General features: G+C 41.0%; 4 protein-coding genes across 6 annotated transcripts; 3 read left to right on the top strand and 1 right to left on the bottom strand.

The window, feature by feature from the left end:
• Nucleotides 1-8,313: 8,313 nt before the first annotated feature.
• Nucleotides 8,314-10,414, bottom strand: LOC116921846. The gene is made up of 7 exons (XM_032928219.2): nucleotides 10,255-10,414; nucleotides 10,092-10,185; nucleotides 9,785-10,010; nucleotides 9,481-9,723; nucleotides 9,107-9,396; nucleotides 8,804-9,041; nucleotides 8,314-8,747 (listed from the first exon to the last, which is right to left on the bottom strand). Exons 1-7 carry the CDS (start codon nucleotides 10,301-10,303, stop codon nucleotides 8,544-8,546), a joined length of 1,344 nt encoding a protein of 447 aa, XP_032784110.1. The 5' UTR covers nucleotides 10,304-10,414; the 3' UTR covers nucleotides 8,314-8,543.
• Nucleotides 10,415-10,533: 119 nt separating this feature from the next.
• LOC116921778 (ras GTPase-activating-like protein IQGAP1) lies at nucleotides 10,534-16,240 on the top strand. The gene is made up of 8 exons (XM_032928131.2): nucleotides 10,534-10,906; nucleotides 11,014-12,903; nucleotides 12,969-13,214; nucleotides 13,291-13,462; nucleotides 13,583-14,335; nucleotides 14,395-14,513; nucleotides 14,591-15,811; nucleotides 15,881-16,240. The coding sequence occupies exons 1-8, from the start codon at nucleotides 10,586-10,588 to the stop codon at nucleotides 16,007-16,009; spliced, it is 4,851 nt and encodes a 1,616-aa protein (XP_032784022.2). The 5' UTR covers nucleotides 10,534-10,585; the 3' UTR covers nucleotides 16,010-16,240.
• Nucleotides 16,241-16,540: 300 nt separating this feature from the next.
• On the top strand, nucleotides 16,541-19,204 carry LOC116921838 (ecdysone 20-monooxygenase). 2 transcript variants are annotated; one of them, XM_032928208.2, is made up of 11 exons: nucleotides 16,541-16,896; nucleotides 16,987-17,118; nucleotides 17,203-17,382; nucleotides 17,453-17,471; nucleotides 17,644-17,834; nucleotides 17,908-18,106; nucleotides 18,174-18,327; nucleotides 18,391-18,560; nucleotides 18,616-18,694; nucleotides 18,755-18,955; nucleotides 19,013-19,204. In XM_032928208.2, the coding sequence occupies exons 1-11, from the start codon at nucleotides 16,749-16,751 to the stop codon at nucleotides 19,118-19,120; spliced, it is 1,581 nt and encodes a 526-aa protein (XP_032784099.2). In that variant the 5' UTR covers nucleotides 16,541-16,748; the 3' UTR covers nucleotides 19,121-19,204. The 2 variants fall into 2 exon arrangements, with proteins under 2 accessions (XP_032784099.2, XP_045032986.1); XM_045177051.1 differs by lacking the exons at nucleotides 17,644-17,834; nucleotides 17,908-18,106.
• Nucleotides 19,205-19,394: 190 nt separating this feature from the next.
• On the top strand, nucleotides 19,395-22,025 carry LOC116921816 (nucleobindin-2). 2 transcript variants are annotated; one of them, XM_032928164.2, is made up of 8 exons: nucleotides 19,395-19,675; nucleotides 19,800-19,907; nucleotides 19,976-20,377; nucleotides 20,436-20,538; nucleotides 20,619-20,799; nucleotides 20,861-21,017; nucleotides 21,252-21,368; nucleotides 21,473-22,025. In XM_032928164.2, exons 1-8 carry the CDS (start codon nucleotides 19,541-19,543, stop codon nucleotides 21,938-21,940), a joined length of 1,671 nt encoding a protein of 556 aa, XP_032784055.2. In that variant the 5' UTR covers nucleotides 19,395-19,540; the 3' UTR covers nucleotides 21,941-22,025. The 2 variants fall into 2 exon arrangements, with proteins under 2 accessions (XP_032784055.2, XP_045032971.1); XM_045177036.1 differs by lacking the exon at nucleotides 21,252-21,368.
• Nucleotides 22,026-22,269: the final 244 nt, after the last annotated feature.

Here is a 22,269-nt window from a genome sequence, read left to right on the forward strand (position 1 = left end):
CAAGCCTTCGCCCTTCTTTGTATCGTTACATATAGAGCGTTAGTCTGTATTGATTCGATTGGCTGTCGCGTGTCACGCTCGTTTCCCCAACACGCAAAACTATAGCATCAGATGTGTAGTCTATATACAGCAGATAAAACACCTTCCATTCTTCCCAGCACCTATACACACACGAAATCTACATAATGCGAAATGTATAGGCTATTCAAACATTAGATTTGTAAAAAGTGGAACTGTGATAAAAAAAATCTATCGATTATCCGCTCATCAAGCTCCTGTGTCTATCCACTTGACTTTTCCGACTGATTTAATCGGCCAAGACAATCATTTATACATCCAAGAACAACTACGCACATTACACCCCAATATGTGATGTGTAGATAAGAGTGTCGTTGATGACAAAAGCTGCTGCTGACTGCTGTTGTCACCAGAAACTCAAGTGGTGACGTTGTGATCTTATATGCTGTAGTCCGATATATTCAAACGAGTTTCTTACACGCAGCAAGGCCAGCGGTTAAAGAGAAATCTTATAGGTTTGCTGTGTTGAATGACTAAGTCAATTACCGCGCGCTCTATATGTGTACACTAGTGCGAAGGACACACGACGACTCGAAAGCCACAGCGTCTACCACATCTATAGACTACTCTATTCCATTGTACATTCTGCTCCTTTATAGAGTATAGATGTATAGCGCGTGTGTGGTGTGTGTCTTTGTTGAACAATCGAGTTAGAGGTTAGAAGGCCAGCCAGCTAGCAGATATATCCTACATATACACAGAGCTCTATCTGGAACTGTTGGTTCAGCGTCCGCAACGTTTTTCAAGAGAGAAAAAAAAAAAACCTTTGCCCTGATTTATTATTCAGCATCAAATATGAAAGAACTTGAAGAAAAAGACCGCACAATCCAAAACAGCGTGCAGCGCGTCGCATATAGGAAAAGTAAACAGGGTATAGATGCGATTCAGTATATACATCGTGATAGAAAGAGTTTTGTATTTTTTTTTCTTTTCAGGCGAGTCACGAGTGAATTGATTTTATGCTCTTGTTTTTTAACTGACGTAAGCGGTTAGAACAACTGAGCTTGACTCGGGTGCACAGTGAGTGCGCTATCCACACTGAATTGTATTTATGATGTAAATGTAGCCAATTGAGTTCAAGATAATTGCGGAAAGTTTAGACTACCGCGGGTGTACACACGTATTCGAAAGTGCAATTGCACACCTTGGCATTTAGTTCAAATTGTGTAGAGATAAAACCCTTTTCGGAGATAATTCTACACTGTGATGGGATTCGAATCCCTTCTTTAAACTGTGAACATCGTTGCATTTGTACTTCGCTTTTGTATTGGGTTTGACATGACGCAACTGTTCTCTCGAGGAAAACTTTGCAAAAATGTTGTCCCCCACTATGGTTTCTCACGGTCCTAAAGTTTCGAGAAAGATTGCCAACTTAAGGGCTTTAGATTTGATCGAATTTCGTCCATCTTTGGATTTCACTTGTCAATAGTTACACACATTAGGTGCATTGTACTCTACCAATGCCCACTATTCATCTCTATCTAAATAGGCTATGCATTTTAATTGTGAATATTAATTGGGAAATCTTTTTTTTTTTACTGTGTATAGATGTAGAAACTTGTGATATATGTCACCTTGCAAAAGTTTCAGTGAAAATCGACAGCAGCTCGTTAAGCTACACGTCGCCTATATCATCCGCTCCAACACCCACCGTTGCTGCTTCAATATTATAACAAAAGAAAAGAAATGCAGACAATAGGTTGACGATCTCAATGTGCATTCCAATCAGTCGTCTTCATCTATCCAAACTTACATGCGTTTTTGTTTCGTTTTGTTTGTCCTCTTCTCCTTCCCTCTTTCTCATTTAAGCATCTGCAGCATATACACCCACATTATATAAGAGTTTATTCACGTAACGGAGTACACAGCAATTCCTCTGAAACCCGGGGAAAGGGGGAGCTTCAGCGTAATACTTTGTCTTCTTTTCACTCCATCATTGTTGTTTCATTCATCCCTGTGTTGTTGGTTTTCATCTTTCTCCCGATCGTTATTGTCAATATGAACAACTGAGATGATGCGAGAGGTGGAGAGGAGTCTAGACAGTTGCAAGTCGGGAGAGAAAAATAAGGCACGATACCTAACAAGCGGATACTATGAAATAAACAATGATCCATTTTTTATTTTTTTTTTATCTTTCGTTTTTACATCTCCACAGCGGATGGACATGTGAATACACGCAACGTGACTTGTTAGTTGACAGCCAAGAGCGAATTTTGTTTTTCTTGATGCTTACCCAACAATCCTTCTTGTGTTTTGATTTTTATGTAACAAATAACTCTTGTTTTCAAGTTCCACTCTTGCTGTTTGATCCATCAGACTGCAACTTCGATCGATCTTTGCCCCGCGGAGGATTGAAAAGCGTGAAAATGGGACAGTCTTGCAGATAGAAATCCTCAGCGTTGCTGGACTCGAACGCTTTTTTTTTAGTTTAAGATGCTGTGGTATTTGTACCAAAGATTTCTCAGCTCATGCTTCTTTTTTTTTGTGTTTGTGTTTCCACAGAAATCACGCCTTCGATTACAGCTGTTGGCCATCGACTAATATTCGAGTAAAACTAGACGACTATAACTTTTAGCGGCACCGTAGAATTTGTGTTTTTAAAAGACCAAGTTCTTACACACTCTAGTCCATTTGACTCTTGTCGGATTATTTTCTTTTCCCTCTCTAACAATCGCCTCAAAAAATACACAGAAAATAAGTTTTTTTTGTGGCTTTGAGATCGTTGGACCGAGAGACTGTTCCACAACATCGTGAGAGACGGTCCTTCATTGGAGCTTCGAACGCAGTCGTAGCGACAGTCTGCGGCCTACCGTATCAAAACAAAAGAACAACATCCCGATGGAAAAAAGTTCTACTTATGACGCTAACATTTGAAGCCTGCACGCATTTTCCCGAAAGTTTGGGCTGCCTCAGATTTATTACACAATAAATAATTGTACGTTTTTACTTTGTGTCATATCGTGACACATTGACGCGTGACTGACGTTGGCCAGAGACTTTTTTGTTAGCTCATAACTGATTTATACGTTTAGATCGCGTAGTCGGCCGATTGATTAATTCACATCCAAAACTTTTTGGCGTGTGTCACAACGGCCGATGATAGCTCATCTATTCATTTTTTAAAATTCAGTTTGCAATAATATTCTGCCATGCCACTATACTTAGTTCTTTGCTTTTTTGACGTGTGTACGTCTCGACAGAGAAGTTTTCCTTTCTCTTTTACCTACTACAAGTTGGTGGTGAGTTCCACGATCTAGCGCAATATATGCGCAACAACCAAGAAACTAGACGAAGAGTTTTGGGTACGTTGTATTTAACAGTAGCGCTGCTGCTGTGTGTGTGATCGAGGAGATGTTTTATTGAGTGCTAGAGGGAAGTATATAGAATAGCGAAGCGTATATAAGGATTTACAATTCATTTCTCATGGCTGCAAAGGGAGAATCAAGAGAGTGCAGACGGAAGCATATGGGTTGGGCGATTGAATAATCCAACAACCGACGCCAAAAGGGGGACAACTTTATTTGGCCAAGGCATCCACGTCCCTGCGCTTTGAGAGTGGTCAACTCAATATCCAAGTCCGGTACATATCCATGGCGGAGAAATCGACACACGCACGGACACCCACACACAGTCAAGCCACAAGTCTTTTCCATGGTATATAATCGACCAATAAATAGAGCGTGAGTGTTTTGTTATATCAAAAGTCCAGCCTCTTTAGAGACGAATTCACGCGTGTGGGTATAGCTAAGAAAAAGAAACTTTCGACTACACGATTTGCCACTCTAGGCCAGTGAGCAACAGTCTATATTACAAATGGATTCAACGCGCTGGCCCCACAGATTTTTTTTTTCAAGACAGACAGAGAGAAAGGTCTACAGACATTTTAAGATTAATAAAACATTGGCCAATTGTGATGCTGGTGAATTCTATATACGCAAACTATCGACTGTTGGACTCGATTAATATATAGATAGTATGTTGGTTTCGATCTATTTCTATTTTCCTTTTTACAAATATTTGCCGATTGGAAAAAAAATATGAACGTTGAAAAGACGAGTTTTTTTATACTGATACTCGGTCGACCATTGAATACAGATCCAATGGCTTTTTTTCTTTTTTCTCCTATTATATACATTAATAACATCAAAAGAAGAAAAAGGAAGATCAGGATGGGCATTCAAATGAAGAAAAAAGGCTGCATAGAAATCGAAAAAAAGGGGGGGGGCTAGGAATGAAAATTTTGTTGAAAACCAAACTACATTCCTATCATCCTAGGTCGGTTCGTTTTCATTTGCATTCCCCCCCTCTCCCCCCTACCCAATCTCTCAAAAAATGTCATTTTCTTTTTGTGCCTTCCAGTGGAGTGGGTTAGAAAGAATTAGGACTGATTTACATGTTTCATATATAAACGACCAAAAGGCTTAGACGTTCGTCTTTTGTTTGTTTTTCTCATCACTCGTTTCCTTATGAGCAAATGGGGAGGATTTGAAATTACAAGCTGTAAAAGAGATTAAGTATAGAGACATGAAGAAAAAAAAAGAAAATCTTTCCCTGTGTTGTTAATATCGACATCTTTTGCTCTTTACGTTTGTGCTACCGAGACCTGATGTAGGCAAACATTAGTTGTTATTGAACGACTACGATTATCTACGCAGACTGTCGTCAAACAACAGGCGGAGTAGAGAGAACAGCCGATGCAAGAAAAATAAAAAGGTGATATTCGATCCTCTGTCAACAAGAAAGGGAGGCCAGAGGATCAAACAAATTTCCCTTTTTTCTCCCTCCCCCCCGTCTCAGTATACACGGTCTGCTCTTATATATTTAGTCAGACTTAATTGAGCGGATCTGTCTTCACTCAGATAATGTTCTTTGTTTGACGGAAGAGAGAAGCTCTGCCTGCGTAAAGTATCAACAAGCTTGCACATCGGATTGGAACGCGTATAGACCATCGTCTTCCGTTTTGCGGTGTGACGACGTGGGCGGACATTTTTCTTTGCCGATTCCGGTCAATGAGGCTAGCAAACAGTCTAAACCAGCTGCTGTTTCAGCCTTGTGCACATACACTATATATTTAGTTGGTGAATTATTACAGTTTGCTCGCCATTATATTGCTGTTGATGAACATCTCATTGAGTTTACCCAGAAACGAGAGGATATTACCACCAATGACCGCCTCCCATATCGTTTGGCTCATTCCGGCGGACTTTGCCGGTTTCACTGTTATATGCTGTACTACACAGCTGTTGGGATGTAGAAGGCGTCCTTTCATTTTTGTAGTACCATTACATAAACACAGGCAGTTATGTTGCTTTTCACCACCTCCGTTTCACAGTTGATGAAGCTCCGTATATTAACTGTGTAGGAGTCACACAACTGTCTCGTTGCGTCAGACAATGGCCTCCAGTAATTAACAGGGTGCGACTTGTATAACTGCGCGGAAACAGGAAATAAAAACGAAAATAAAAACGTGAATAGCGAGAATATTACAAACGAAATTGTTAAACAGAAATGCCGAGTGATATTTTCTTTTCCCTATTATCTTTCTCAAACTCAATTCAGCATAAAAGCGCAAGGGATTCAAATATACATCAGAAATGATACGGAAACAAGCGGGGCAGTTATTAGTGGCTAGCATTAATCAACCCAAAGGGGAGGCTTGAATTATTCAACTTTATAGTCTACTCGAGAGTCTACAGAGATTTAAAAAATACTTGCGCGTTTTAGGCTCAGAGTTGAGGATGCCAGGAGAAATCGACCAGTGAATTGCGAACTCTATAAGTACTAGAGCTGATTAACAACTTGTGAACAGACAATGGAATCAAGCGCATCGTGCACTCCGAAGAAATATTCAATTCTAGTAGATTTTCAATGACAATAGGTTACACCCAAGTGTGTACTATCGCGTATTGGGCCAGCAGGCAGATTCAACCCTCGTGGCCGTTTATGTATTGTTCTCAATTTTATCGCCAGCTTCATCTCCATTTTCTTCCGCTTGTATTACGTATACAACATATTCCTCCGTAGCTTTTCATTATTTGCTAGAACCCCCCCTCTTGTCTTTTCATCGTCAATTCGGCACGTCATTACTTTGCGTCCGCACGAACGCCACCATAAACAGCAAGGCGCTTTTCAAGTGACACACACTTTTTCCCAACTAATCTTAAATCTTGTTTCACAAAAACCTTGGGGGCTGCAACTTTTTCGAAAGATACTGGGCACACAGGGCTCTATGTATCGCATACTCATCTGTTTATTATGCAAATGATTTTATGGACCTTTTCATTTCTTCTGTGCGTCGCTTTCAACAATCACGGCGGCTGCTGTTCATTAACTGCTGCCGAAATAAATGCCCTGCAAGCTTCGTGAAGCTTCTTTTGTTTTGGGCCAAAGAAACCGAGTGCGACTCTCAAACTCGTTTGTTGTCAGCCTTCGATTGCCTGGTTTCGTTGAATTATCCTGTACGACGTGTGATGAACTCTATATATACAACTCTCGATCAAATGATGTGCGGGGTGAAAAAGAAAAATAGGCCCCAACAACTGAAGCTAGGTACCGAGTGAACTTATTCTTCGTCACTAGACAAGTACAGCATGATCAAACGAATTGGGAAACTGCTTTTGATTGATGGGTTCTGCCTCTTCACGTGAAATCGAGTTGAAAATTTGTCAAAGTTGAGGCTGTGTGTGCCTTTGCCATCATATTTCTGTCTGTGCATTAAATCAGATTTAAATTTTTTGTTTTGTTTTTCTTGCTACGTTGCTTTAGACGTATACAAGTTGGGGAGGATTCAATCGAAAAAGACGGAGGAGATGATTATCGACTCTGGGAATACAAAGATATCTATCTATATAACGCCAGCCTATATGGTAACACATCATCACCCTTAGGCCATAGATGACACGCGTCACATCCCTTTTGAATAAAAATGACAAAAGATAAAAAGCGGAAATAGAAATAGGAAAAGTCTGGTGAAAAGATTTAAAAAAATGGGGAAGGGGGGGTGGGTCGGAAATGACGGCATTCGGAAGTGGGAATCATTCGGAGACCCTTGCGGAGTGTCGTCTTCGGGGTATAATATAGTGGCATATAATATTGAGGGTGGGAAAATCGGGGTGGCTCGATAGAGGGTCAAGTATGATTATTTATTATTATTCAAACGTCGCGCGCTGTTTTGTACAACTGTGCCATTCTCCAGATGTCAGAGGGAGATTGCACGCGTGAAGACTCGGAAACGGGGGGAAAAAAGTGGGGCAAAAACGGCTAGAGCTGCTCTGCTTATTCTCATCGTTGTCGTATGTCCTCCACTTCTCTCTATTGTCTCTATGCGTATTTTCATTCCATTGGCGTGGGCTCGGCCCACCTATTCTCTTTCCTCTTTTGTTTGAGCGTCCTTTCCCCATTCGTCTATAAGCCGAGCGCGTGCTACGACAATAGACGTGGCCGAATTGTCGGTACCAAGAGCGGAGCGTGTCGATCACTTCGGCAGGGTGCCGGTGCGTTCGGCGACGATGAACGTCCAGAATTCAAAAGATTCCAAAGTCTTTTGAATTGATCTGTACAAGTCAATCAACCTCATTCCAGTCGTACTCAGCGAAGAGAAAATAGATGAATTAATGCGGTGTGCCATCTATGGTTATTAACTGCATTGAAAGTCTGGCTATTCTTATACATCAGAGATGAAATCGAGATCAGGCAAAAGCGATGGCTAAATAGACGTCCATTGATATGTTGAGATAGCTGTCATTTAGTGGATCGTTGTTCGTAAATCCCTTGTCGTGGAACGAATCAAAATTTGAAATGCAAGAAACGTTGTTATCACTGTGAAATTCAGCAATAAATACGTAGCCAGACAATCCAAATTTTTTTTTTAATCTTAATTATGTATTACTGAAAATTGTTTCTAATTTTACACTTTGGTACAAATGACGTTCAGGTTGAGAGATCAGATCTCAACTGTTCGAAAATGTTGCTTCGTTTATTGGCGCTCACGCCATCTGGAAGGCGCCCATCAAACCTGTTGGAAGGATTCACGCGCGCGACGGTTAGAAAAGTTTCGCCATAGTTCAGACGACGGATTAATTTGAAAATTCAAATCAGTCGGTTAATGTGAGAGCTACCAGTAACAAGTCATTTACAGTTCTTAATGACTTCATCCATTTTATTCAAAATCAGCATTTTTTTACTTTAGAAGTATGTCCCATTTTCTAAGTTAGTATAATGCACTAAACTCTTGACTTTATTTCTTCATCGTTTATTAAGGTAACTTAGTGTATAAAAAAATGTAAAGTAGCATTAGGGGCACCAAGACATTCTATCCGTCGATTAACATTGATTCTAACAAAAACTTCTTTTCTTACTTTATAGGTTTTCTCGTTTTATAAATGGAGAATTCGGCAATGGCATCTGATCCAGGTATGTAGAATGTTTTCATTCACAATATCTACCTTTACGTTAGGATGTTAGTTTTATAAGTCATTTTTTGAATCATTTAATTTTAGCAATTGCTCTTCAATCATAGCCTCAACGTCTATTTTGTCCAGCTCTTTCTGGATGATAAGTGTAACAGGTTTTTCCATGGTTCTCAGGACAACACTTCTGAAACCATTGAGTAAGAAGTTGACAGCAAATTCAATGAGGTAGTCCACTGAGCCTGTACCAGTCGATTGGGCCTGTAAAGAGCATATGTGTTAGTCTTAACTTAAGAAAAAGTTAGTTGTCACCTTACCTGAATGTTTCCAAGGTTAACTTGCAAGACTTCCAACTTTGGTTTCTTTTGAACATTGACTGGTTGACTCAGACCTATTTTGACTTCAAGGTGTTCAATCTGAAGGCTTATTTTACCTTTAGGAGCAAAAACTTTAAAATCTAGCTGCCAATTGAAATGTCCTTTGAGGCGTTGAGTAGCTGCTTGGGCACCAACCACAAGGGATCCATTCTCATAGTTGAAGGTTACATCTCCAGTTCTAAATAGGCAAAATTGCTCTGATAACAGTAAACCACAACGTCGGTATTCAAGAAGTTTCCATACCTGTGTATGGTTGAAAGCCCATGCAAAGTTCCGTTGAAGATTTTAACAACCACTCCCGTACCCAGCATATTAGTGTATTCTGGAATAGAAAACGGATCCATTCCACCGTCTTGGATTTGGGTACGTCCTACAGCGATTGCCATGTCCAAAGGTGTCACAGAATCTGGCAGAATCTGATCGAATTTTCTCATCTGGGTATTGACGTTGGTTTGAACTTGATCGTTGATTTGATTCAAAATCAAAGGCTTGATGGAATCAAAGATGAAGGTGCCAACAGAATTGATGATTCCCTGTAATAGTTTAAATTTAAGCGTTTTTCTCCCCTTCTTATGAATGTGCGCTTTATTTAAAAAAAAAACAATGATTTGGTTTACCTGGAACAGACTACCGAAAAATCCTAAATTCTCGAATTTCATAGTAATGTCTTTAAAGCCAACGTCGAAGGTGATGTTGGTTGCTTGCATCAAACCTTCAGAGTCGACCACTAACCCTGCAAATCCCTGGGCTTGGACGCTAATCAGAGTGACGTTGAAGTCACCGGACGAGGTACTAAACCAGGAACTCATGCGATAGCGACCGATTACTTGGAGACTATCAAAAGTCATTCCAATCCACACCTATAGGGGAAAAGGCGCTTAACATCCCAGAATTCTACGCTTGAATAACTTTTGATCTTACCTTTAAATCTTTTAGGTCGGTTCTGACATAGTTGATTCGAAATTGGGAAAGCTGATGGAGTTCAGCTTCAGAAAATTTTATTTTAGCCGCCGGAAATTCACCTTCGAAATCGGGAATGGGCATCGGATCTGGGATGGGTACTCCCGGTATGCCCAGTGGATCATCTTGTTTGAAATGCTCCAATAGCTGACGAATCCGAGCATCCAGAGCCAATTCAGTCTTGGTCCTTTAACAGTCATCGAATGTGCATCCGGACTTGCTTCTTTAACGCATTATTTAAACTTGAGAATACTGATGTTTCACTTACACTTCGGGGAGGTCGGGAGTCTCTGTCGGGGGTGCCGTTCCTTGAGGAGCATCAGGTCCAATATCCTCGGGATCTCCTGGTTCGATTTCGGTAGCTATGGAAACAGAAATTTCAAATTGAACTGTGTGTATCAGACAAAATTTTGACAAGTTCGATCACTGACCCGAAGAGGCGCAGAGAAAAACTAGAAAGAAAAAGTCCAGCCACTTCATGATGCCCAGCAAGGTTCAACTGACGATAGTCATCGGTCTGGACTGAAAGAGTCTCGAGGGGTTTTATTTTTATCTACGTCGATGCGATGCGATGTTGACTTGACAATTTCCAGATGTGCTCTAATGGCAGACCGGTGTTAAATTTCACGTCTCCCCGGAGGCTGTCCACATACACTCAATCACATCTGTGTCTTGTACGATTATTATATTCTGTATTTAACTCTCACTATTTATTTTTTTCAACTTTCAACTTTAGATGGAATTCGCGTTTCTGCCGACCAGATGGATGAGAAGCGACAGGAGAAGATCGCTTACGAATACCTTTGCCATTTGGAAGAAACGAAGACGTGGATTGAGATGTGCATTCGAGAACCATTGCCGCAGTCCATTGATCTGGAAGAGGCCTTGCGCAACGGCGTTTTTTTAGCCAAACTGGCCCATCGCTTTCAGCCGCAGTCGGTACCACTGAAAAAAATCTATGACATAGACCAAATCCGCTACAGAGAGGCTGGTCTGACCTTCCGCCACACTGATAATATCAATCACTGGTTGAGTGCGATGTCCAGTTTGGGATTACCAGCTATATTTCTGCCCGAGACAACGGTTGATTCATTTCTTTTTATCGTATTTATCGTCGTCCGCATGTACTAATTATTCTTCTGTTTTTTTGTTTGTTTTCTTTGTTTTTTCCCTTAAAAACAAAAAAATAGGATCTCTATGACCGCAAAAATATGCCACGCGTCATTTACAGTATACACGCTCTCAGTCTTTACCTCTACCGACTGGGCAAAGCGCCACCAATGCCCAGCTTGTACGGAAAAGCCCAGTTCTCGGATGAAGCCGTCAAGTTGATGAGCCTGGAGTTGAAACGCTACGGTTTCCCTTTGCCTCAGTTTGGCAAAATTGGAGGTATTTTAGCTGGTGAGTTACCCATCGACGCTGCGGAACACCACGCTGCCATCATTGCCATTAACAAAGCGACAGAAGAGGGTCATTGCGATCTGATGATTCAAGCCATGGGACATCCTGCTGCCCAACTGCGTGACATAGACCCCAGTTTGGCTGATCTGTACTTGCAGTCGCTCATTGACGCGCTTGATGAGAAAAAGCAATCGTCTCGCGAGCAAAGCCTCAACAGTGATTTCACGGCCGACGTCTATGACGAATTGCTGACTGGATCGGAAATCCAATATCAAATGGATTCCGTCAACGAGTTTTCCGCGTTGGAAAAAATCGCAATGTCGGTCGAGAGCCGAGACGTGGTTCGCATGATGACCGCTTTAGCCCACCCGAACCTCGGTATTAAGCGACTCAACCCAGATTATTGTTCCGCATACTTGGAAGCCTTGCACTCCGCCATCTGTGGTGACAAGGGCGTTGAGCTTTGTGACGTGCAAGCCTTGATCAATCAGGTCAACCACGAAAAAGAATCTTTAATGGAACGTCAGCGCTACGTCAATGCCATTAATATCTCACTTGAAGGTTCTGACCCGAATCGCACTCTTCAAATTTTACGTCAGCTGCTTGACACTGAACCTATGTCTGAGCTGGTGGTGCTCGAGTTCGCCGCCGCGCTCTATCACGAGGAAATGAACAACTTCCGCTCTATCACAGAAGAGGATCTCAGCTTCGAAATGATTTGTGGCGCCATCCGCACATTAACGCAAGTCGCCCAGGTTACGCAAGCTGTGGATGGCCGAAATGTGACGGAACTACTCTTCGTTTTAGAGGAACCGATGCTCAGCTTTGACTGTATCAATACCAGCTTGACCGAATCCTACATGGCGGCCCTGACGGAAATACGCCGAGATAAGATCCGCCGAGGAGAATTTTGCACTGTGCTAACCCACAATGAGATTCAGTGCTGCATTATTCGAGTGAACGAAGATGTAGATCGCAAAGACATCGTCCAGGTGATTCAGCGCGCTGTTGACAAGGGAGACGCAATTCAGCTTGCCGTTCTTTTGGGTTCCACTGGTCTAGTGGACCAAGATCCCGTAGAGGAGCAAGCTCCTCTCTACTTGCGGCTTTTAAAAACACTCGTTGAAGCCAAAAGACGAAGTCATAACTCTGATGCTTCATTATCGATGGGGGATATCGAAGAAATGTTGCGCAGGTCCCGCGAATTAGCTACTGAGGCCGAAGAAGTCTGCTTGGTCGTGACTGGCCTCAATAACTTGAGAGATCCAGCCGGATTCGTCGAGACGTTCAGCTCTCCCTACATCAATCTTCCAAATTTGAGTCGGTCTCAATTCCAGGCTTGTACGAAACAACTAGGTTCACGAATTCGGGGCATCCGTATGGAACAGTTACCTCAAACGAAAGCCTGGGTGATGCATCGATTGGAACAGGGGATTCCCGTTTACCTCAACGTCAAAACACAACAGATTAGTTGGGAAAAGCCTCGGGACTACACGGAATCTGGTTTAATTGGGCTTCGTGAATTTGAGGATCTGGTCGTGTCGGTGGTCCAAGACGATGACATTGAAGCGCTAATCATCAGACTACAAGCTTGTGCTAGAGGATATCTTGTAAGGGAAAGAATTGCTTTCCGTCTACATCACTTCCATAACAACGTCAGCGCGGTTATCAAAATCCAGGTTCTTTATTGAAAAACAAATATTACCAATAACGGTAATATATTTGACAATTTTATTATCTACAGACTTGGTGGCGCACTGTGGTTCAGCGACAACGGTATCTACAGTGGCAACAACGTCAACGAGAAGAGAGACAACGACAACCACAACGACGAGATCTGAAATTCTTTGCCCAGTTTTTAGATGACATTGTGTTGATTCAAGCGTGTTGGAGACGTTGGTTGGCCCTACGGGCATACCGAGCCATCAAGCGGGGGGACATGCCTCTTTGTACGCTACGTCGTTTCCTCCATTTGCTCGACATTGGACAGGTAATTCGTTACGTAGATTAGAATAACCCGATACGGGGCCGAACTAATTGTCTGTTTGTTTATCTCAAACTCGCAGCGCGATTATGATGAAGAGATGCAAGTTCAACTGCTCAAGAGTGATGTCGTACAAACCATTCGTCGTAATAAACAGCTTGAAAAAGATCTGAACACCATGGATATTAAAATCGGTTTACTGGTTAAGAATCAAATTGCCCTCCAAGAGGTGGTAGCACATGGCCACAAGCTCCGTAAGTTCATTTCATATTTAAATTAGGCAAAGGCAACACAATAATTTACCTGATTCTTATTTTTTAATTTTTAATTTCCTCGTTAATTTGATTTGATTTTTTAAAATTTTTATTCGATAGGCAAACATGTGAATAAGGCAGCTGAACAACAGGAACGCAACTTAGATAGCCATCATTTTACGCGACCAGGCATCGAATTACTTTCTTTGACTAAGACAGGACGACATAAGTTAGAGGCCTACCAGCATTTGTTTTACCTTTTGCAAACGGAGCCACGTTATTTGTCGAAACTACTCTTCCTGCAGCCACAGAAGATGCCTGAAACCATGATCTTGTCACTCTACAACTATGGATCAAACTTGCGCGAAGAGTATCTGCTCTTAAAGTTATTCAGATGCGCATTAGAGGAAGAAGTCCGACACAAGGTGGACAACCTTAGCGACATCTCTACCGGTAATCCTCTCGTCATCAAGCTGATTCTGCAGCTCAGTCGACAGGGTCACCGCGTCGGACAACTTCGAGAATTGCTCGGACCTATTGTTGAAAGGATTCTGAAAGAGAACATTTTCATTAACCTCAGTCCGGTGGAAATCTACAAGTTGTGGATTAACCAACTTGAAAGCGCGTCCGGAGAGCCTTGTGGCATGCCTTACGAAATTGGCGCCGAAGATGCCCTGAAACAACCTGAAGTTCAACGCCGTCTGAAAACAAATATCGAATTTCTCAAGGCTGCTACGTCACTTTTTCTCGAACAGATTACCTACTCTATTCGCAACATTCCATATGGCATGCTTTACGTAGCTAAAGTTCTGGCCAGAGCATTACGCAACAAGTTTCCTTTAGTTCCTGAAAAGGATGTTTTAAAAGTTATCGGTAAGAGCTTTATTGTAGCATCTTCTCAGAACAGAAATTAATTCTTTATCTTCTTGCAGGCAATCTGGTGTATTATCGGTACATTAATCCCACCATCGTTTCACCGGATGCTTTTGACATAATTTCCGTATCACCCACGCAAGTTTTGACTACTGATCAACGACGCAATTTGGGAAATGTTAGTTTTTCGATTAGTTGTACAATTACTTTTTTTTTTATATATGTTTTTTTTTTTTTTTTTTTTTTTTTCACTAGATTGCAAAAATGTTGCAATTTGCTGCCTCAAAGAAAGGTTTCGCCGAAGAGTCGCCTCATTTGATGTGCCTCAACCCGTTCATAATCGAGTGCCACGAGAAATTCAAAGCATTTTTTAAGGGCTGCATTCAAGTGGAAGAGCCTGAGGTAGAATTTGGCATGGATCAGTATAGCGAGGCCACGTTGATCACCAAACCAACTGTCTGCATGTCACTTCAAGAAGTGGCAAACATTCACCAGTGCTTGGTAGAGTATGAAGATGTTTTGGCTCCACAACCCGAAGATCCTCTTCATCAGATTCTGGACGATTTCGGAAGCGGGGACCAACGCAACCATCCTTCCATTCAGTATCTCTTGGCTGGCGAAAGCAAAGAAAACGTTGGGACTTTCCAGGATTTGAATGAAGTAGCCAAGACGGAGATCTTCCTGACGCTCACCAACAAGTTTGAAATGTCCATTTCGCCACAAGAAGAGAAAAATCAAAAGCTCTTTGTGGCCACGAAGCAAATGCTCGTCTCCATTTTGCGTTGCTGCCATGGCGACAGCCTTAAAGAGATTATCATCCGACCAGCATCTATAGAGGAACAAGCCGTTTACACGCAGTTCTGCCGTCAACAAATGCAATCTGAACAAAACAGTTCGCGCTTTGTTTCTCGAGTTGTTTCCAATACAGACACAACCGAAACGGTGCTGAATTCGCTCAAGATGAGGGTTTCGAGAAATTTACGAAAACTGGAACAAGTCGGGCTGGTCGCCAGTTCCGATAATTATGCTGTGCTGGTAGCTGCGTTAGCGCGTGATGTTGTGACATTGCGAACGCATCGTCGCGCCCGCTCTCAGGAACTTGATCGTCTCTTGTCCACCAAGAGTTTACTGGACGAGAAAACCAAATTCCACGAAGAGCAAGTAAACTCATATCAAGAGTATCTGGAAACATGTCTGAAAAACTTGACGTTGGGCAAAAATCAGAAGCGTATCCTTCAGCACCGAGCAGAGGGCAATCATCTTCAGCTGGCCAATGCCCTCAAGTCTCGAACAATGTTGCACTATTCCGCAACCAAACTTCACCAGAAAGGCATCTTAATCGATATTGAAGGTCTGCCTCACGCCCATTTCAAGTCGACCTTTTTCGATATTAGCCCAGCCATCGAATCGGGTGTCTTTGACGTCACAGCCAAATTTATGGGCGTCAGTGTCGAGAAAGTTCAACTAAACATTCAGGTATCAAATTTCATTCAACTCAGCCAGACAAGTTGATACAATTTTTATTTTTTTCGGTCAATCTCACAGGATTTGCTTCAAATGCAGTTCGAGGGTGTCACCGTCCTAAACATTTTTAAAAAGGCAAAAATTAATGTTAACCTCTTAATTTTCTTATTAAATTCGAAATTTTACGGCAAGACGTTGAAGAAGAAGTGAATTTGCGCAACTAAAACTGTATATTCTTATATTGTAACACCCTTCCAATTGATTTTTCTATTTTCCTGGCGAGGAGCAGTTATATATCCACCCTGTTGTTACTTAGGCTTAGTTTCTCGAACATTTGCCGGTATGGATTATCTAATAGTCCGGTGATTGTATTTTTGCTTCGTCATGCCCCATCCTCCGCCGCCAGTCTTCTATTATATACACTACAGATGCCATCATGGAGTCCTCCTTGTTTCTCCTCTGTTTTGTATTATTTTGAAGCGTTACGTAACTTTTTAACCATAACCATTGTGATTAATAGTTATCTTGACACGCCTTCCCAAGTTCAAAACGTGATAGCAGTTTACAGATTTTTTTTTTTTTTTTTGAAAGTCGCGCGCGTCATCAGCGTGATCAAGTTCCCTTGAACTTGAGTCGACCTTTTACAAGGATGAGATTTGGTTGGTAGGGAAAACGTTTGGGTGGTATCCCATGAGCGCAAAAAAAAAAAAAAAATAAATTTAAATTGACTCGGTTTCAACCAGGATGCATCAGTGAATGCGTATCGCTCAATGCGCTTAGTCGAGGAAAAAACAACCCTTAGGCCTATCTTATCTCCGAAATATTAATTTAACTTCTTTATTCTTGCTATTGAGGTTTCCCTCCCCTCCTCTCATTGTTCGGACTAGATTGGTTTTTTAGCACATTCAGTCAGACTCATCCACCTGTTAGACATGTATTAATACTTAAAATGAGATTTTTAAAGAAATTAAAGCGTGTTGCCGTTCTAGTCGCACAGCACGTCACACGCGTAGTGAAAGTGATTTGGTCATTTCTGGCGACGCAGGAAAAAGCAGATGACAGAAAATTTCTTTGGAATGAAAATCGGCTCGGGGATGGTAAGAGAACAATATACCAAATTAAAATAGTATTCTTCTTAAGACTACACAAATTCAATTTGCATTTGGTAATACTCCTGCTATGTTTAGGGAACATATTGCCAAAGGCCAAACCTTTTTCTCAAATTCCTGGCCCATTACCAATACCTTTTTTTGGAAGTCAATGGCTTTATTCTTGGATTGGCCCCTACTTTCTTGATAAATTACACTTAGCAAATGAAGGCAAGTACATATATGACCACAGGCAAGTACATTTCCCTATGATCTAAGACATATGTGTTTCTTTTTTTTTTTATTTCCCAATAGATAAATATTTCAAATATGGTCCTATTGTAAAAGAGCACTATCTTTGGAACTTCCCCATTGTACATCTGTATGACAAAAATGATATTGAAACTGTTTTAAAGTATTCTAGTAAATATCCCATAAGACCTGGACTGGAAGCCCAAATCTTTTACAGAAACTCTCGTCCTGATAGATACAAAAGTGAGTGAAAAATCAGGTTAAATTTAAAGAATCCTATTTAATGATTTATGATGTCTTTCTTTGATTGTAGGTGTTGGATTAGTTAACGTGTAAGTATTTTATGCAACATCATAGCATAGGCTGATCTGTAGTTGCTGTAGTTTATTGGCCTGATGAGTTGTATTAGATGGATAATGAGAATGTTTCAGCCTAACTTAAATGTGTAAACTGGAAACCCTTGAATAAGCTGATAATAATGTATTAAATTTTTTGCTTGGTTAGCCAAGGATTGGAATGGCATCACTTGAGAAGCAAACTAACAACTCAGCTAGCCAGCACTGCCCTTGGGGATCATACTGTAAAGCAACTGTCAATCATATCAGAAGAACTGATAGAAAAAATTCGTGAAGAACGAGATGCCGAAAGTCTTATAAAGGGATTCGAAAAATATGTCTACAGCTGTAGCCTAGAGGGTAATGAGCGCAAATGCGCAACAAATGGCAACTGCTTAATCTAATTTTACGGCGTACAATATTTTCCCCCAAGTTATTTTTGCCATTCTCTTGGGTCGGCGTCTGGGAGCTTTAAATAAGAGCTCAATCCCACCTATTGCTGAACGTTTAATGTTTGCAACGGAAAATCTTTTTGAAGTGTCTCATGAAACTATGTATGGACTTCCCTGGTGGAAATATTTCCCTACCAAGTCTTATAGAAAGCTAGCAGAATGTGAGAACATCATATACGAGTAAACCCCAATAGCCATACTACCCCAGTTATTCCGAATTCATCACATCTTAATTTTGTATGAACAGCGTATTTTCAGATTTGGTCAAAGAAGCCCTAAATAGTGACGAGGCCACTGGAACCCAGTCACCGGTTCTGAATCAAATTTTGACTGCTGAAGGCGTTGACACCCGCGATAAAATCGTCTCGCTTATCGACCTAGTGGCAGCCGGCATTGAAACGGTATATAAAATTCTTTGCGTACTGGAATAGAAAAATAATTAATCTTTTTTCCCATTTATCTAGACGGGCAATGCCACCTTGTTTCTTTTACACAATATCCTAAACAATCCAGAGATAAAGGTGCGCGTGTACGAAGAATTGGACCGAGTCCTTCCTTCTCCAGAAGACACAATAACTCCTCAGCTCCTCTTAGAGTTAAAATACCTTAGAGCGTGCATCGTAGAAAGTCTTAGGTAGCATTAAAATGGTAATTGGTCTTTTCCATTTAATTACATTTTGGAAGTCTAGAATGACACCGGTGGCTCCAAATGTGGCGCGCATATTAGAAAAACCATTTACTTTTCAAGGCTATCACGTTCCTGCAGGAGTAAGAGTACTAAACAGCCATTCAAAAATATCCACTAATATTCTATTGCTATTTTTATAGACGCTAGTGGTATGCGAAACTTGGGTGGCTAGTCTTCAGGAAGAAAATTATCTGAACGCGAAAAGTTTCATTCCAGAACGCTGGCTTGATAGTGACAAAACAAATCGCTACCCTTTTCTTGCAGTCCCTTTTGGTGTTGGCCGACGGATGTGTCCAGGAAAACGAATTGCCGAAAACGAAATGTTGATCATCACCGCTAAGGTAAAACACGCTTCAACTAAAATGTGTTCATCTACTTATCCATCTCGTCTGACTTAGCTATTAAGAGCTTTCGATATAAGCTTCCACAAACCTCTAGAGCAAGTTTACAAGTTTCTTATTTCGCCAAAAGGACCGATAAATGTGATACTTCGAGAACGATATTAAAATTCAAAAATGTTTTTATTTTGTTTATAAAATTCATGACTTGGAGATTCTTTAAAACTAATACACCGATATTATTAAACTGGACGTTTTCTTAAATAAATCTTCATCCAAAACCCGACTTACAAAAACCTGTCTGCCAACTGCCAAGTATCAACCACTAGAAACGCTACCCGACCTGAAAGTGATTGCTTCCATAAAGGAAATCCACGTAGTAGTCATCCCTAGTCTAATAAATCCACAGTTTACTTGCACCTACGCATATGTGCATATGTGCTAACTGCTGACGTGTACTTCAGGTCTGTCTTCCGCCGAAGTCTGTCACTCGTGCTACATCGACCTTCGGGTTAATTTCTGCAACTTCGTTAATCGTTTGACACCTTCAGTTGATGAAAGATCAGTCAACGCTCACCTTTCTTTAGAATGGAGGGTGTCTCCACATTTTTAGTCGCTGCCGTGATTGGTGTATTGGTTAATAACATTAATTGTGCACCAGTTGATCCCAAAAAATCTACGGAAAAGCCCACTGATGCAAATGGAGTTGGAGATGCAGGAGGAGTAAGTAACTGTCTGCAATTTTAGCCATAATAAAGAATCTACTAATAATCTGGCTGCTTTGCTATTATGTAGTTCTATAATGGATGTGCATATGATGATACTGTATTCATTCATTCATTTCTAGGAGACTGGCTTAGAATACAACAGGTATCTCCAAGAGGTTGTTCAGGTGTTGGAAAGTGATCCAGATTTCAGGCAAAAACTAGAAAAATCTGATCCTGAGGATATTAGGGTAATTACCTGTTTGTTGGGTTGTAACACTTTTTTTCCCTTATTTTTTATGTGTATTTTCATGTATAGACTGGCAAAGTTGCCAGAGAGTTGGAGTATGTGAATCATCATGTTAGGAACAAGTTAGATGAATTGAAGAGACAAGAAATGGAAAGACTAAGACATCTTGCCATGGAAGAATATGAAAGAGCTAGAGGCCTTGGAATCCCTCATGATGGCAGACTGAAAATTCCAGGCCATTTAGATCATAAAAGCCCCTCCTTTGAGTCAGAGGATCTACGGAAGCTTATAGTGCAGACATCAAAAGATTTGGAAGAAGCTGATAGGCAAAGAAAAGAAGAATTCAAAGAATATGAAATGCAAAAAGAATTTGAGCACCAGAATAAGCTTAAAACCCTTGATGAAGAGAAAAGGAAGGCAGAACAAAAGGCATGGGAAGATGCCCAAGCAAAGCATAAACAACACCCTAAAGTATATTTTTAAATATAAATGTTTTTCTCCCCAAAAATCAAACAAATTTTTTATTCAGATGCATCATCCAGGCAGCAGACAACAATTAGAAGAAGTCTGGGAAGAACAAGATCACCTTTCACCTGATAGTTTTAATCCGAAAACCTTCTTCCAGTTGCACGGTCCGTATGGAAACACATTATCACATTTACTCATCATAAGTGGTGCAACTGTTTTTAAATTACTCACGTATCCTCTTCAGATCTGGATGGAAATGGTTTTTGGGATCCTGACGAAGTCAAAGCTCTCTTTATCAAGGAGTTGGACAAAGCGTATGATCCGAATGCCCCTGAAGATGACATGGCTGAACGCTACGAGGAAATGGAACGGATGCGCGAGCATGTATTCAATGAAACGGATACTAACAGGGATTACTTGATTTCGTAAATAGCACAGAGAATGTCCTCATAATTGTATGAAGCCTTAACGAACCATGTTTTCCAGATTTCCAGAATTTTTAGAGCAAACCCGAAAACAGGAATTTGAGCGTGATGCTGGTTGGAACACGATTGATGAACAACCCGTCTATTCTCAGCAAGAGTACATGGAGTTCGAGCGTCAACGTCAAATGGAAATCCAACGGTTAATTGACCAAGGAATGGTACGAAATGCAAGAATTGCTAGTATTTTTCTTTTTCTTTTCACCCTGCACCTGGTGCATGTAAAGCTTTTGTACTTATAGTGAGTAACGTATTAAGATTATTAGGCAGATACTATGGCCAAGTTTCTTTAAAAAGAGTGTCTTTTTCTAGTACTTTATCAAGTGCTTTGGGGCTATTTATGAGTGTAGTGCATGTCAAATTTATGATTTGTTCCATCCCATTCCTTATGTTAGTTGCCTCCCCATCCTGATATGATGCGAAATCATCCACGAATGCCCAACGAAGTGCCTTATGGCGTTCCACCTCAGCAACCTTACTATCCTTCTCCCCCTGTTGCCCAGCAAAATATGGTAGGTCAAATGTTCTCTCCCCGTTATTTCCGTGTGATACCACTTAATCGATATTAGAAATTGAATTAAGGAAAACGTACATTGTTATATCACATTAAATATAGATAACCCCAGAGGAGGCCATGAGAATGCAACAACAATATGGACAACCACCTCAGTTCGCCCCGCAACAACATTATGGACAACAGCCTCAGTATGCTCCACAGCAGCCGTATTACGGTCAACCGCAGTTTGCGCAGCAACAATTTGTTGCTCAGCCGCAACATCCTCAGTTTGTTCCACAAGCCCAACAAGCAGTTCAGCAGAATTTTCAACAACCAGCTCAGCTGCCCCAGCAACCGATTCCGCAATATCAAATTCCTGCGCAGCAACAACCTGCTATTCAACAACAGCCTCCCATTCAACAACAGCCTCCCATTCAACAACAGCCTCCCATTCAACAACAGCCTCCCATTCAACAACAGCCTCCTGTACAGCAGCAGGCCTCCCTCCAGTTGCAACAAAGTCAACAAGCAGTTTCACCACAATTGCCTGTTCAACAGCAACAAATTTCAACTGCAAAACCAGTTTGATTGCTAACGACGTAAATTGCATTTCACACGAGTTAATTTTCCCACTATTATTTTACGAATTGACGAAATAAACCTATTAAACACATTTAAAAAGTTTTCTTTCTATGAAAGTTCCTTCGTGTTTATGGTAATTGGCCCTTTCAGGAGCATGTTTTTATTACGTTTTTAATATATCATGTAGCAGCCAAGGTATAATACGGATGTTTTGACCAGAAATTTCTAAAGATTATTGATAATGAAAAACTAAAAAATTAATTTAAAGGGTATTTCTTGTCTGGTTGTCTGATTCAGTCTGATCTCTGATTCTGAATTCTGATCCTTTTCTGGGT

Source organism: Daphnia magna, linkage group LG1, assembly GCF_020631705.1.
Source record: "Daphnia magna isolate NIES linkage group LG1, ASM2063170v1.1, whole genome shotgun sequence".
Classification (NCBI taxonomy): domain Eukaryota; kingdom Metazoa; phylum Arthropoda; class Branchiopoda; order Diplostraca; family Daphniidae; genus Daphnia; species Daphnia magna.

What these genes read in the sequence shown, in the direction of transcription:
- LOC116921846 (XM_032928219.2), bottom strand. Translation starts at nt 10,303, where the DNA reads ATGAAGTGGCTGGACTTTTTCTTTCTAGTTTTTCTCTGCGCCTCTTCG. An exon ending in TTTTCTCTGCGCCTCTTCGG is followed by an intron (nt 10,186 to 10,254) that starts GTCAGTGATCGA and finishes CTGTTTCCATAG; the next exon opens with CTACCGAAATCGAACCAGGA. An exon ending in CCGACCTAAAAGATTTAAAG is followed by an intron (nt 9,724 to 9,784) that starts GTAAGATCAAAA and finishes TTTCCCCTATAG; the next exon opens with GTGTGGATTGGAATGACTTT.
- LOC116921778 (XM_032928131.2), top strand. Translation starts at nt 10,586, where the DNA reads ATGGATGAGAAGCGACAGGAGAAGATCGCTTACGAATACCTTTGCCAT. An exon ending in ATTTGCTCGACATTGGACAG is followed by an intron (nt 13,215 to 13,290) that starts GTAATTCGTTAC and finishes TCAAACTCGCAG; the next exon opens with CGCGATTATGATGAAGAGAT. An exon ending in AACGACGCAATTTGGGAAAT is followed by an intron (nt 14,514 to 14,590) that starts GTTAGTTTTTCG and finishes TTTTTTCACTAG; the next exon opens with ATTGCAAAAATGTTGCAATT.
- LOC116921838 (XM_032928208.2), top strand. Translation starts at nt 16,749, where the DNA reads ATGAGATTTTTAAAGAAATTAAAGCGTGTTGCCGTTCTAGTCGCACAG. An exon ending in TGGCAGCCGGCATTGAAACG is followed by an intron (nt 18,328 to 18,390) that starts GTATATAAAATT and finishes CCATTTATCTAG; the next exon opens with ACGGGCAATGCCACCTTGTT. An exon ending in TGCATCGTAGAAAGTCTTAG is followed by an intron (nt 18,561 to 18,615) that starts GTAGCATTAAAA and finishes TTGGAAGTCTAG; the next exon opens with AATGACACCGGTGGCTCCAA.
- LOC116921816 (XM_032928164.2), top strand. Translation starts at nt 19,541, where the DNA reads ATGGAGGGTGTCTCCACATTTTTAGTCGCTGCCGTGATTGGTGTATTG. An exon ending in CTGATCCTGAGGATATTAGG is followed by an intron (nt 19,908 to 19,975) that starts GTAATTACCTGT and finishes TTTCATGTATAG; the next exon opens with ACTGGCAAAGTTGCCAGAGA. An exon ending in GGTTAATTGACCAAGGAATG is followed by an intron (nt 21,018 to 21,251) that starts GTACGAAATGCA and finishes TCCTTATGTTAG; the next exon opens with TTGCCTCCCCATCCTGATAT.